The sequence below is a fragment of the Phyllopteryx taeniolatus genome, unplaced genomic scaffold, assembly GCF_024500385.1.
Source record: "Phyllopteryx taeniolatus isolate TA_2022b unplaced genomic scaffold, UOR_Ptae_1.2 contig_24, whole genome shotgun sequence".
Taxonomy (NCBI): Eukaryota; Metazoa; Chordata; class Actinopteri; order Syngnathiformes; family Syngnathidae; genus Phyllopteryx; species Phyllopteryx taeniolatus.
Window position 1 is genome coordinate 1520851 of NW_026903162.1, and position 13945 is coordinate 1534795.

General features: G+C 40.6%; 2 protein-coding genes across 10 annotated transcripts in view; both read left to right on the plus strand.

Annotated features, from left to right (window-relative positions):
• Positions 1–451: 451 nt before the first annotated feature.
• LOC133473316 (zinc finger protein 319) lies at positions 452–4721 on the plus strand. Of its 4 annotated transcripts, none has more exons than XM_061764955.1 (3): positions 452–766; positions 1735–2576; positions 3309–4721. In XM_061764955.1, exons 2-3 carry the CDS (start codon positions 1874–1876, stop codon positions 3629–3631), a joined length of 1026 nt encoding a protein of 341 aa, XP_061620939.1. In that variant the 5' UTR covers positions 452–766; positions 1735–1873; the 3' UTR covers positions 3632–4721. The 4 variants fall into 4 exon arrangements, with proteins under 4 accessions (XP_061620939.1, XP_061620937.1, XP_061620936.1 ...); XM_061764953.1 differs by adding an exon at positions 1315–1455 and having other exon boundaries at positions 454–766; positions 1735–4721; XM_061764954.1 differs by lacking the exon at positions 452–766 and adding exons at positions 867–881; positions 1315–1455 and having other exon boundaries at positions 1735–4721.
• Positions 4722–13123: 8402 nt separating this feature from the next.
• Positions 13124–13945, plus strand: part of LOC133473227 (casein kinase II subunit alpha'-like) — a 61497-nt gene continuing 60675 nt past the window's right edge. For 2 of the 6 annotated variants that reach the window (XR_009787006.1, XR_009787007.1), the window contains exon 1: positions 13124–13370. Coding sequence is in view for 1 of the 6 variants with exons in the window: in XM_061764798.1 (XP_061620782.1) it covers positions 13339–13370 (32 nt within the window). In the remaining 5 variants the exon portion in view is untranslated. The remainder of the gene's footprint in view (positions 13371–13945) is intronic. The other 4 variants (XM_061764799.1, XM_061764798.1, XR_009787005.1 and 1 more) reach the window with 3 other exon arrangements.

A 13945-nucleotide genomic window follows, 5' to 3' on the forward strand; every position in this document is an offset into this window, starting at 1 on the left:
AAAATGCTGTAAAATGCTGTCAATGTTACTGTGAATTTTCCAATATAATTCTGGATTTTCTTTACTACGATGACAAATCTTGTTCAAATATGTGTAATTATATCGTTTGTATTTCTTACTAACACATATAGTACAATGTGTGTGCATATTGGAAATAATGTTTTGCACCCAATAACATAACATCCCATACAGACCATTAGTCCGCACCACATACAGTATGTGGACATAATTTTTTCTCTATAACTACATCATGTCAAAAGATGATCCTTTATACTTATTGGGTTCCAACAAGCCCAAAAGGCAAAGACAAATTTAAAAAATGCATATCAAACCAGAGCTCTGGGTCTTAGGAGGGTAATTATTTCATGGAGTGTCGTTTATGTAAACGTATTGAACTGGTGCGTGGTGTTGGTGTTGGGCGAAACACTGCCACCTAGCGTTGTGCTGGGAAACCAAGATTTTTGATTTCTTTCCAGTTCCTCGTCGTCTTTTGTTTTAGCTTGTTCTTGTGACAAACCGTGTGAGTCGTTACTCGCTCTGTCCACCCGTAGCTGTTTTCGTCCACCGTGGTGGAGCTGCCCGGTGGCGCGGCTGCGGTCGTAGCTCAGCTCCCTGCGTGGTTTCCGGTGTTCATCCGTCTGCAGGAGGATGGCGTCTGGTTTCTACCGCATCCCCTCTCCCGCCGGTCCTCCGACCCCCACTCACGGCCGAATGTTGTCGGTTCCGGTCCGAAGACAGCAGTGAAAAACATCATTAAGCGACACGGGTACGTTTTGGCTAATGAGTGTTTGCAGAATGTGACCTATGCAGATGTGAGAAGCTCGGTCTGCAAACGACGAGTTTCCCCCCGCGGCTCGGCGGAGGCCTAGTTTAGATTCGGGGTCAGTTCTCCATGGAGGCTCCCATCCGACGTTAGACCATGCAATCTTATTGTGGCCTTTCATAAAACGCTATATCGGGCAAAGCGACGAGAGCTTTTCGGCGTCGAAACTGTCGCTCTTATGCTATGCCGTAAAGGACAATGAATTGTTACGAAACGGTAACTAGTGAACAGACGGAAGAAAGCGGTAGTTATTTGAAGATAGCATGTGATAAGAGAGAAGGAGGTTCACTTGTTAAGTAACGTTAAGGGTGCATACTAGCGGTTAGCTGTTAGCTGCCGCAGCTATTAGCTACAGCTATCTACGGCTTGCTTCAAAATGGTGTAGATTACGATTCCTAATCGTTAGCAGTTTTGTATGTGCAGCGAGTCTGCTAGAGAAATGTAGTTGTGTTTAAAAAAGCGCACATGATTTACATGCTAATACATTTTAGGTGCATGAAGACTGAGTTCAGGAAATAGACTGCGCCCGGCTTGGTCAGAAACGCTGCTGGTTTACAGCTGCATTTTAGCGACGTTCTCCGATGTATAAATTCGCCATCCTTTCATACCACCAACATAACAATACACCATCGGTAAGTTATATTTTCTAAAAGAGTATGTTGTCTATGCATTAATTGTTAAGTATTGTGTGAAGAAAACATGATTTAAAGTCCTTTACACTTTTTGATGTTTAGGTGCTTTACTTTTTACTTTTATTCAGGCCAAAACTGTGTTATTATTCATGCATTCATATATTATAAGTCTATTTATGTGCAATGTGATGAGTATGGGCAGTTGAGCAGCATGCATCCCACATCTATTCAACAATCATGTTTGTATCCTAATTCTTTGGTTGTTTTGTGTCCCTCCAGGTGTTCATGTTTAGCACTAAGAACGTGTATAACCTACACAGAGCTCACCATCCGGATTACCATTTCATAAACTCCATCAATCTGCTGTGTGTGGCATTAAAAACCTCATCTCCTGAGTTCTGATTCCTAAAGTGGAAGAATGACGGAGGCGTGGCAGCAGCAGCAGCAGCACACAGTGGCTCCACCTTCTGTAGTGCACACACTTCCCCAGACCACGGACACTCTGTCCTGCACTGTGTATGGTGTTGTCCTACAACCAGATTCCTCTCTGCAGCAGCAGCTGGGCCAGCAGCATGTTGTGCAAACTCAGCAGGCGTCCATACAGCTAGGAGGTGAAAGAGTGCACAAGTGTGGCGCCTGTGGACATGACATATCTCACCTGGCCAACCCCCACGAACACCAGTGCATGGTGACCCAAGACAGGTCTTTCCAGTGCACACAGTGCATGAAAATCTTCAGCCAAGCCACAGACCTCCTGGAGCATCAGTGTGTGCAGGTGGAGCAGAAGCCTTTTGTGTGTGGCGTGTGTAAGATGGGTTTCTCGTTGCTCACTTCCTTGGCCCAGCATCACAATTCCCACGGCAATGGAAACAACCCAATGAAGTGTTCCATTTGTGAGAAAACATACCGTCCCGGATCCGGAAATGTCACTCCCACCTCGTCTGCGGCCAATCCTCAGCAGCCCTCCACCGGAGAGACATCAGGTGGCGGCGCAGCAATGAGTGCCTCATCCCCACCTGCTTTTGAGGCGTCTGCACCAGATAGGCCATACAAGTGCTCAGTGTGCCATAAGTCCTTCCGGCATTTGTCCGAGCTAACCCGCCACGAAAGGGTACACACAGGTGAGAAGCCGTACAAATGCGACACATGCGATAAAAGCTTCAGCCAGTCTTCCCATCTGGCTCACCACCAGCGCACACACAGCTCTGAGCGGCCTTATAAGTGTGCTGTGTGTGAGAAGAGCTTTAAGCACCGTTCTCACCTTGTGCGCCACATGTACGCCCATTCGGGCGAGCACCTATTCAAGTGCAACTTGTGTGAAATGCACTTTAAGGAGTCATCAGAGCTCCTGCACCATCAGTGCCAGCCAGAAGGAGAAAGGCCTTTCCGATGTGGTTCGTGCGGGAAGAGCTTCAAGCGGCCGTCGGACCTGCGACAGCACGAACGCACTCATTCCGAGGAGCGCCCGTTTCAGTGCGAGGAGTGCCAGATGAGCTTCAAGCAGCAGTACGCTCTCGTACGACACCGTCGCACTCATAAAAATCCGGCTGACCGACCTTTCAAGTGTAATCTCTGCGATAAAGGTTTTCTTCAGCCGTCACACCTGCTTTACCATCAGCAGGTGCATGGTATGGAAAGCTTGTTCAAGTGTGCATCTTGCCAGAAGTCTTTTAGCCAATCCGGAGAACTGCTGAGGCACAAATGTGGAGGGGAAGTAGAAAAGCCGTACAAGTGTGATGTGTGCGGCAAAGGTTACAAAAAGAACTCCACGCTGCAGCGCCACCAAAACACTCACTGCACAGAGAAGCCGCTGAAATGCTCTCTGTGTGACAAGCGCTTTGTGTCATCCTCAGAGTTTGTCCAGCACCGCTGCGACCCGACACGCGAGAAACCGCTGAAATGTCCCGACTGTGAGAAACGCTTCAGGTACTCGTCCGAGCTACAGCGCCATCGCCGTGTCCACACTGGGGAGAAACCTTTCAAGTGCGCCAGCTGCGACAAGAGCTTCAAACAACGCGAGCACCTGGCCAAGCACCAAAGTGTGCACTCGCGGGAGACGCAGTTTAAATGCGTGTGGTGCGGCGAGCGTTTTGTCGACCTTGCTGCTCTGCAGGAACACACGGTCCAGCACACCGCCGAAGGGGAGAGTTTCCCGGAAGCGCCCTGTATCCCGTGACCGCTGTCATTCTGCAGGCTTTTGGACAGCAAACAGCAATGTTTTGCAGCCTCCTCACTCACCTTTGTTGCTTCAAACACGCACCCATTAAAGAAGATCCCTGATTTGTAGTAAAGTATACATTGTGTTAACACTCAATTATCCTTCCTTGAGTAAAAGGTCAAACTCAGGATCAGGAATCCTTTCGTAAGTTTATATTTGAGGTAAAGCGGAAAAAAAGGGTTGTGATGTAAAAAGTGGAGAGAGCTCGTGGGACTTTTTCTTTTCTGATGTTGCATGTGATGTGATTGCATCTATTTTTTAATTGTTTACTCTGTTGTGGATCGCAAGACTGCTGTCATGTGTGCTCATGTATATTGCTCCTGACATCTATGTGCCTTTTTTTTTTTTTTTTTTTTTAACAGATCTTGTTTTATTGAGTTGTAGACCAGTAATAGCTGACTCACTCCCATCCATGCAGTGTCTGCCCTGTGCAGCAGTATATGTCCACATAATACACATTAGATAGTATTATCTGTGCATGAATATTTATCACAATATCACTGTTGTATTATAGGTTTGTTTTATTTAGAAAAATACCATAAGAAGAAAAAAAAATGAGTAGATTTGTGAAAAGTGTATAGCTTATGTCCTATAAAATGTGTTATTGCATCTTTGTATTAAACAAATGACATTTGGTAACTTAACATACCTATCATGTCACGAGAAGACTTGACGTGCAATAGAAATGCACAATGTAATATAACTACTGAGTCATTGCAGTTCTACCCTGTTATAGATGGTGTGTATGCTCATGTAAACATTGAAAATGTGTAGTGCTTCTGTTACCTTTTGTTTTTACGATTAAGCTTGCTAATACTTTGCAAGGATTTAAGTTTCTGTTTGACTTATGACATTCTAATGAACTATCAAATATTATAATGTTCACTTGTAAAAAAAATAGCTAATTACTGTGGTAGATAAAAATGAAGTCATGGGGCCTGTTAAATCCTCCCAGGATTCCTCATCTGTACTTGAGTACTTGACTCACAACAGCTTCACGCTGCAACATGTACATTTGTTTGTACTGAGGATAAAGTGGGAAAATGTATGAGTTAGTTTACAGTGTGATATTTCTATATTATGTCAAACTTTTTGCAGTATATTTAAAAGAAATGGTTTGAGAAATTCTGCAATCTTGGACACAGGGACTTGCAGAGCGTAATCACTTCACACTGAATTTGGCTTAAAAACTACACACACACATATATATATATATATATATATATATATATATATATATTAGACTCCTGTATACAGGCAAGTAAAATAAACCACCTTGAGGAATATCCAAGTGTATATGGATTTTATAAATTGTAATTATTTCCTTTTTTAATCACAAATTGAGTATACTTTTGTGGTGTGTAGTTTTACAATGAATAGTTCTAAATCCAGAGGCACATCTTGCCACAGATAAATTTGACCATTTACAACCCCAATTCCAATGAAGTTGGGATGTTGTGTTACACATAAATAAAAACAATACAATGATTTGCAAATCATGTTCATCCTATATTTAATTGAATACACTACGAAGGCATTTAATGTTAATACTGATAAACTTGATTGTTTTTAGCAAAAAATTAACTTAAATTTTATGGCTGCAACACGTTCCAAAAAAGCTGGGACAGGGTCATGTTTACCACTGTGTAGCATCACCTTTTCTTTTAACAACATTCAATAAATGTTTGGGAACTGAGGACATTAATTGTTGAAGCTCTGCAGGTGGAATTCTTTCCCATTCTTGCTTGATGTACAGCTTTAGCTGTTCAATAGTCCGGGGTCTTCGTTGTTGTATTTCATAATGTAGCACACATTTTCAATGGGAGACAGGTCTGGACTGCAGGCAGGCCAGTCTAGTACCCGCACTCCTTTACTACGAAGCCACGCTGTTGTAACGTGCAGAGTGCGGTTTGGCATTGTTTTGCTGAAATAAGCAGGGGTGTCCATGAAAAAGACATTGCTTGGATGGCACCATATGTTTTCTCCAAAACAGTAGTAGTGTACTTTTCAGCATCAGTGGTTACTTCACAGATGTGTAAGTTACCCATGCCATTGGCACTAACAAAGCCCCATACCATCACAGATGCTGGCTTTTGAACTTTGCGTCCATAACAGTCCGGATCGTTCTTTTCCTCTTTTGCCCGGAGGACACGACGTCCACAATTTCCAAAAACAATTTGAAATGTGGACTCGTCTGATCACAGAACACTTTTCCACTTTGCATCAGTCCATCTTAGATGAGCTCAAGCCCAGAGAAGCCGGCAGCGTTTCTGGGTGTTGTTGATAAATGGCTTTTGCTTTGCATAGTAGAGTTTTAAGTTGCACTTAGGGATGTAGCGCCGAACTGTATTTACTGACATTGGTTTTCTGAAGTGTTCCTGAGCCCATGTGGTGATATCCTTTACACATTGATGTCGGTTTTTGATGCAGTGGGAGGGATCGAAGTTCACGGGCATTCAATTTTGGTTTTCGCCCCTGCCGCTTACGTGCAGTGATTTCTCCAGATTCTCTGAACCTTTTAATAATATTATGGACTGTCAATGATTATATCCCTAAATTGCTTCAATTGTACGTTGAGAAACATTGTCCTTAAACTGTTCGACTATTTTATCACACACTTGTTCACAAAGAGGTGAACCTCGCCCCATCTTTGTGAATGAGCAATTCAGGGAAGCTCCTTTTATACGCAATCATGGCACCCACCTATTCCCAATTATCCTGTTCACCTGTGGGATGGTCCAAACAGGTGTTTGATGAGCATTCCGTCTACTTTCTCAGTCTTTTTTGCCACCTGTCCCAGCTTTTTTGGAAAGTGTTGCAGCCGTAAAATTCTAAATTCATGATTATTTGCTAAAACAATAAAGTTGATCAGTTTGAACATTAAACATTATCTTGTCTTTGTAGTGTATTCAATTAAGTATAGGTTGAACATGATTTGCAAATCATTGTATTCTGTTTTTATTTTTGTTTAACACAACATCCCAAACGGCATGGTGGGCGACTGGTTAGAGCAGCTGCCTCACAGTTCTGAGGACCGGTGTTCAATCCCCGCCCCCGCCTGTGTGGAGTTTGCATATTTCTCCCTGTGGCTGGGACGGGGTTTTTTTCCGGGCACTCCGGTTTCCTCCCACATCCCAAAAACATGCATAGTAGGTTAATTGAGCACTCTAAATTACCTGTCGGTGTGAATGTGATTGCAAATGGTTGTTTGTTTATGTATGCCCTGCGATTGGCTGGCAACCAGTTCAGGGTGTACCCCGCCTCCTGCCCGATGACAGCTGGGATAGGCTCTATGTGAGGATAAGCGGCTCAGAGAATGGATGGATGGACGTCCCAAATTCATTGGAATTGGGGTTGTACAATTCTCACTTGCTTTGATGCATAGATTCCACAGCTGTGTATTTTGTCTTGTAAATCACACAAGACAAATAAGCAATATACTGAAGAGTGGCTCAATGGTCTTTCTACCCCATGAGAGCTTTGGGGTTCGATGCCTTGCTCTGGAGCACCTCAGCAGTGTTTGTGTATACAGTAAAATTCCTTTTGGGGTTTTAGAAGGTACTGAATGTCAGAGTGTTGTTATTTGATGGCCTTAGAGGAGTTGAGGTTGCACAACAAAAGGGTTGCTTTTTTTAATCAGTAGCTCATAATCTGCAGAGGGGGCAATGCTGTTGATGCTGCCCTGTGGGCGGCGTGGCGCAAAGGGTAAGGTGTACGCCTGCAACCAGAGGGTTGCTGGTTTTTCTACCTGCCTGAGCCCCATGTGTTTATTGTGTCCCTGGGCAAGACTCTTAACCCACATTGCCTATGAATGGCTGTGGTTGGGTTTATCGTGGTGGTGGTGGTGATCGGAGGGGCCATAGGCTCAGAATGGAAGCCATCCTTCAGCAACGACGATATATAGGTATAAGAGCGAAGGGAATGGAGGGAAAAGGGACAATCCTTTTGAGGTAGTAGGTACAAAAAAAAGCAAAGGATGACAAGGAATTCTGAGGTGGGAAAAAATGTGGTGGGGAGGAAATTTAAAGTAATCAGTAAGTTGTTTTTTTCTCTCATGATTAATTACGTTTTTGCTGAAATAGATCTACATATAGGAAAGTGACTTTTTGCAGATGATAGAGCTTTATGGAGGAGAGGCAAAAATAAATGTATTCAAAAAGCAGTAGGGCTGGTTGAGAAATGGTCATGGAGAGGTAATTCAAGTTTTATGTTGAAAAGACAAAGGTAGTGTTGTTTACTAGGAAATGGACAAAAGATGTGTTTATAAAGATATATGGAAAACAATTAGAAGTTCAGTTTTTTTCATTTTCAGGCGTTATATTTGCAGAGCTTCCAACCTATACAAATTAACTTCCAGAACAATCTGTCCAAATTTGTCTGAATTTCCATATTTTCAAAATCTTGTGAAGAACATGAGCGGACAACAGTTATTCCAGTATATTATATAATAGGATAAAAGTAATTCTGCATACTGTTCAATTGCACAACATAATTATTACGCTATAATCATAATCGTTAATACATTACGGCTTCAATATTTGTTATTTAAACATTTCTCGTGCATCAACCTTGCAATGGCGGTCGCAGTTGCCGCCCGAATCAACATTTATGAGATTTTGACGTGCCATCGTCAAAAATATCTGTATGTATTAATTCGCCTTTACAATTTTGTTTTCAACCGTAGTTTAAAAGAAAAAGCCTATTAAATCAAGAACTCAAAGTCAATTCAAACTTAGCATTCTGTTTTGCAAACAAACAAATAACTTAGATAGATAGATAGATTGAACTGGATTGTTTATGCATGGATAATAGTTTAGATCTCTAAGTTTGGGAATGTACTTGTAGATGTCTTCTCTTGCATGCTATTTATATTATACATTTATATTTCCTACATCCACTATTGCTGCTTATATGATGGAAATTTCCCCATTATGGGACTAATAAATGTTATCTTATAATACAAATATTTATTATTAATAATAATACTTTTAACCTGACCCCGTTCTCAGATGACGTCAGAGGGCGTCTTGTGAGGCTGTAAAGTATTTTACATTGATATCTCCACACGCGTATTAATGGGCTTATTTTGTTGTTCAAGCTTGGTTACTTTCTGCTATAGTGCGGTTCCACCCAGACGTATGTGTAATGTATCACCCAATCACTTATTTCGGTGTTTTGCAACTTCATGACACAAAAGCTTAGCCATTAGCATCATGCTTTTGCGTCTTTTCCTACTCATTCCGCGCCCTCCCTTTGTGATAACGTAAACAATACGTGTAAGAAGTGTAGTTTATTCGCTACCATGGAGGCGAGGATTACTGACTTACAATGCGTTGACACCGGAAACAAAAAGAACGTTAGCCTCTGCGGTTTGGCAGCCGGGGGCCTAATAAAATAGTGTACCCCCAAGCAGCATTTTTTTGTTTGTTTTAAACAATACAGTGCTTATTTCATCGAATTAATTTATGAAATGTTCGTCACGGTGGCCGGACACAGCGCCGTATTGACCGGTAATGTCGGACGCTTGATTTCCCCACGTTCCTTAACAACTGGCAGCTCTGTATTTGACTCAAAGATGACATGGAGTTAACTTGTAAAAAAAGGTTGATGGGGGGGGGGATGCAACATTTTCATAAATATGTCTCGCGGGGTCAAATTGTGGTGCAAGTAAAAATGCTTTAAAGAACATTTATGTTAGTTTAATACGATCAGTATTGGACTATGGAAACTTAGTCTATAGATGGGCATCAAAAACATTTGAAAAAAAATAGACATCATGCAGAACTATGCATTAATATTACAGTATATAAAGATTTCTCCAACTAATGCAGTACAGATTGGAGAAATGCCTTTGCAACTAAGAAATAAACAGCTTATGATGAACTACTGGGCAAAATTACAGAGCCACGAAGAAAAGCAGCATCCAACTCTGAAGGTTCTTCCACCATGCTCGGAGAGTGGCAAATCAAAATCATGGTTATGTATGGACAGCAAATAAGATGGCAAATCAAATGGGACTAATAACAAAAACATACAGTTCAGCAGTTTATTGTTCAGCAACACCTTTTTGGCTATACCCACCTGTGGAAATAGATCTTCATATACAAGAGAGATTACACAGTGATAAAGGAAAAGGAACCAGGGCAGAAGTAGTAAATATCCAATGTCATGGGTGAGGCCAAGGCCTATGTTAAACACAACAACAACAAAAACAATCAAAACGGAATGGCAACAACTTTGGAATGGAGTTTACACAGGACGGCATCTCTATCAAATACAGCAGCAGGTGGGAGGCATGAAGGCAGTGGGTGGAGACAGAAGGGAACAAACAATTAAAACAAGATTAAGATTAGGACATAAAGGGCTAAATGGAACAATGCATTTTATTGGGAAACATGGAACAGGTTTGTGTGAATGTAGAGTAGAGGAGGAGAGTGTTGAACATGTTATTTGTCATTGTCAAACGTAAAAAAAAAAAAGTAAACGATCACTAAGTGATAAAGAGTTAAAGAAAAGTGGGGGTTGCAGTATTTACATTTAAAAACGTATTGAACGCTGATGAAATTAAGTTCAAAGCGCTGTTTCAGTTTTCAAGAGAAACAGGATTGATAAAGAGAATCTAGTTTCTTTTGTTTGTTTTTTTGTTTTGCTCCTTAGTACTGTACATAGGTACATACTGTATGTACTCTGACCTACACTCCAGCACAGCAGGTGGCGGCAAAGCACCGTAAATGTTAGATGTCACCAGCCAACCAACAAAAAGAAGAAGGTTTACTTCTGGTAAAGAGAAAAAGGGGTTTTTGTTTGTTTGTTTTTTAATTGAACAATTGCATACAAGTAGGTTCTGGTACATTCAAAATTAAAGAAATTAAAGAAACAAAAATGAATTAAAAAATATATAATAAAATTGGCTAGCGCTTTTCACATAATATATTTTTCAATTATACAAGAAAGATTAATAGCATTTCTATGTTTTATCACTCTGAAGGCTTTGGAAAAAGAAACAAAATCATTGTGAAATTGTGTTTTTCACCTTTAAAACTTTGCCTTTATGTAGAAAAAAAAATACAGAGAACAGCAATAGCATTTACCAAACAGTCATTATTTATTAATATTATTAGTCATTAGTATTGCATATAATGTGACCAAAAGAAATGTCCTCAAGAGAAAAAGTTTAAGTTGGAAAACCTTTGGGTAAAGCCAGTCATGTATATCAGCCCATAAGGCTTTGGCCCACATACATACATTCAAAGAAGAGATGGACAGTAGTTTCAACATCGTCACAAATAGTGCATTTATTAGTTTCAATACCAAATCATCTTACAAAATCATTGGATTGATACACCCCATTCATATCTTTAAAGTGAATTTTTCTGTCTTTGGGAATAACAGGAAATTTCAAGTATTTGTCTTTGGAAAATGATTGTGAGATTGGATTTCCATATGAGTGGATTAGAGCTGTTGTTAAATAAAGTTTTAATTACATTGTTAGAAATCTTGACAGCACTAAAATTATGCCTTCCAACCAAAAGAAGCGGAATATGGGGGCTAGTTATAACAGGGCCACCTACAATGCCTTTAATCAAACCAATACAAGAGTTGCGGATTACTTTAGTTATGCATTTAAATAGTTTGTGATTATCATACAAATTATACTTAAGACAGAAAAAGCACTGACCGAATCCTATTTTTAGAAAAAGAAAAGACACTTGGACATGTCAGCCTGGAATGGACCGGCCATTCGGCAGTTGTCACAAAATTCCCAATTGCCACCCTACCCCTGGTATATGTTAACTTTTCTGAATAAAAAAGAAGGGGGTGGGGGGAAGGATGTACACAGGGCCTCTATATTTATCCAAAGATATTTTTGCTTTTATTTCACATTTCCTTTGACAACCTGAACTCCTTTTTCCCATACCAAAAAAGCTATTTAGAATGTGACTTATTGATATATATATATTTTTTCATTTTATTTAGTTTATGGTGTGCATCTAGTACTATTTCCAGTACCAAGGATCAATTCTAGTTCAATACCATTCAAGTTCAATACAAAAAAAAAAAAAAAGAACATTATTGATAATAGGAACACGTTGGTGGAAACATATTTGTCCCATTTGTTTTACTTTTTTTTCCTTTTACTTATCCTAGCGTTTATTTTTTTTATTGTACTTGTCATAGTCTGCTTAAGTTTTGATTATATTTAGTTTTGTTTCATTTTTCCCTGTGTCCCATGTTGTTCATCTCTTGTGTGCTTGTTTGGTTATTGGTTTGGTTTGGCTACGCTACCCTGTGCCAACCAATCAGCTCCCTCCAGCCACGCATGTCTTGTCCAGGTGTGCCTCGTTGTCTTGTCAATTTGTATTTAGTTCCCTGCTTTCTTTCGGTCTGTGTTGCTGCATTGTCGATTGTTGTTGTTGTTGAAATCCCAACATGAAGTCAAAACATTTACCATTATATTATGTTATATGGTGGCACGGTGGCCGACTGGTTAGAGCGTCAGCCTCACAGTTCTGAGGACCCGGGTTCAATCCCCGGCCCCGCCTGTGTGGAGTTTGCATGTTCTCCCCGTGCCTGCGTGGGTTTTCTCCGGGTACTCCGGTTTCCTCCCACATCCCAAAAACATGCATGAATTGGAGACTCTAAATTGCCCGTAGGCATGACTGTGAGTGCGAATGGTTGTTTGTTCCTATGTGCCCTGCGATTGGCTGGCAACCGGTTCAGGGTGTACCCCGCCTCCTGCCCGATGACAGCTGGGATAGGCTCCAGCACGCCCGCGACCCTAGTGAGGAGAAGCGGCTCAGAAAATGGATGGATGGATGGATTATGTTATATAATTTAAGAACCTCATTACAAGTTAACTTTAACAGCTGGTTTAACAGCAGGTCCCAACCCTGTACATAGCATAGAAAGCCTTTCGGTAGGATGTGGAAAACCTGCTCCATGTAGCAACACCTTCGGAAAACAAATTGTGAACCAAAAATATTTACATTTCCACAGAGCTGGTAAAAACACGCTTAGGCAGCTTAACATTGTGTAAACACTACCAGTCAGAGCTTCCCCTGATAGCTGGAATACAACTGTTCATCTAATGTAGCAGGAAAACACAACATGCATTTTGAGTGTATGTGTAATTTCTGGTTACATTTTGAATAAATGCAGCTCCAGAAACATTCATGTGTTGAAAATATGAATTGAAAAGGAGTCAGAAACGTAACGTTAAGTCAAACAGTAACTTTTAACTGTGTAACTTTTGGCTCTCAAGTCATTAAGGTAGTAGTCTGACTATCGTAAGTGTCTTTCGATAATGATAGCTAATGATAGATGTATTCGTAAAATTCGTCCATGTTTTCTCATAAGAACTACAATTCCCATCCTGCAAAATGGACCGACCACAGTGTTCTGCGACATCAGTGTCAGCCAATCATGTAACCAACGTCATAAATACGTGAAAGACCCGGATCTAATCTTGCTGCCAGATCGCTTCTGGTGCGGACACCGGCCGTTTGATAAATTTTGCTACATTTTTTTAAATTAATAATTTACAATTTTATTTATATATTTTTTTTATTTCGCCAATCCTGAAGTTTTGTTCCTCGTGTCCGCCTGGTGGTAAAATATTGCCTCGTGAAGGGAAAAGTTCTTCTGTTCTTCACAAGCTAATGTAGATGTCGGTTGGAATCGACACTTCCTTGACGAGGTTAGCCGGCTAACTTTAGCTCTGTTGCAGATTTTACTTTGGACAAATAGTCAGCGGGTGTGTTAACACCTCAACATCCTAAACGAGGCGTAAACAATATAAAGTAACCCACTAAACCCCCCCCCCCCCCCTAAATAAAGTAAATTTATCTCTCTCAAAGCATGTGTGATGATCATAAAAAAAAAGAAAAATCAAAACCACACACACACGCAAACATTGTAACGTCATCTTTCAGCTAAATACAAACATTCATTTTGATCGGTGAAAAGAAATGCTGATGAGTATCCAAGAATTTTTAGCGACGTTGGTTTCTTCTGCCAAACGTTGTAGTCAGTGTTATTCAATTAATTTAAAATTAAAAACGTCAGTGTTAAATTACGTTTTAGTTTGGTATCCAGTTGTGAGGGATCTGGTCTTGTTTTAAATGGTAAAAATCAATGAGATTGTCAAGTTACACTTTGTTTTGATGGAAAGGAATCAATTCTATTGGTTCTCTAATAGAATCTGGATGCATTTGTTACATTGTAGGTCGTTTTCAGGAGATATGCTCATTTTTCTTATATAGTCACATGAAA

Excerpts from the sequence above, each read along its gene's own strand:
- LOC133473316 (XM_061764953.1), top strand. The coding sequence starts at position 1,874 with ATGACGGAGGCGTGGCAGCAGCAGCAGCAGCACACAGTGGCTCCACCT.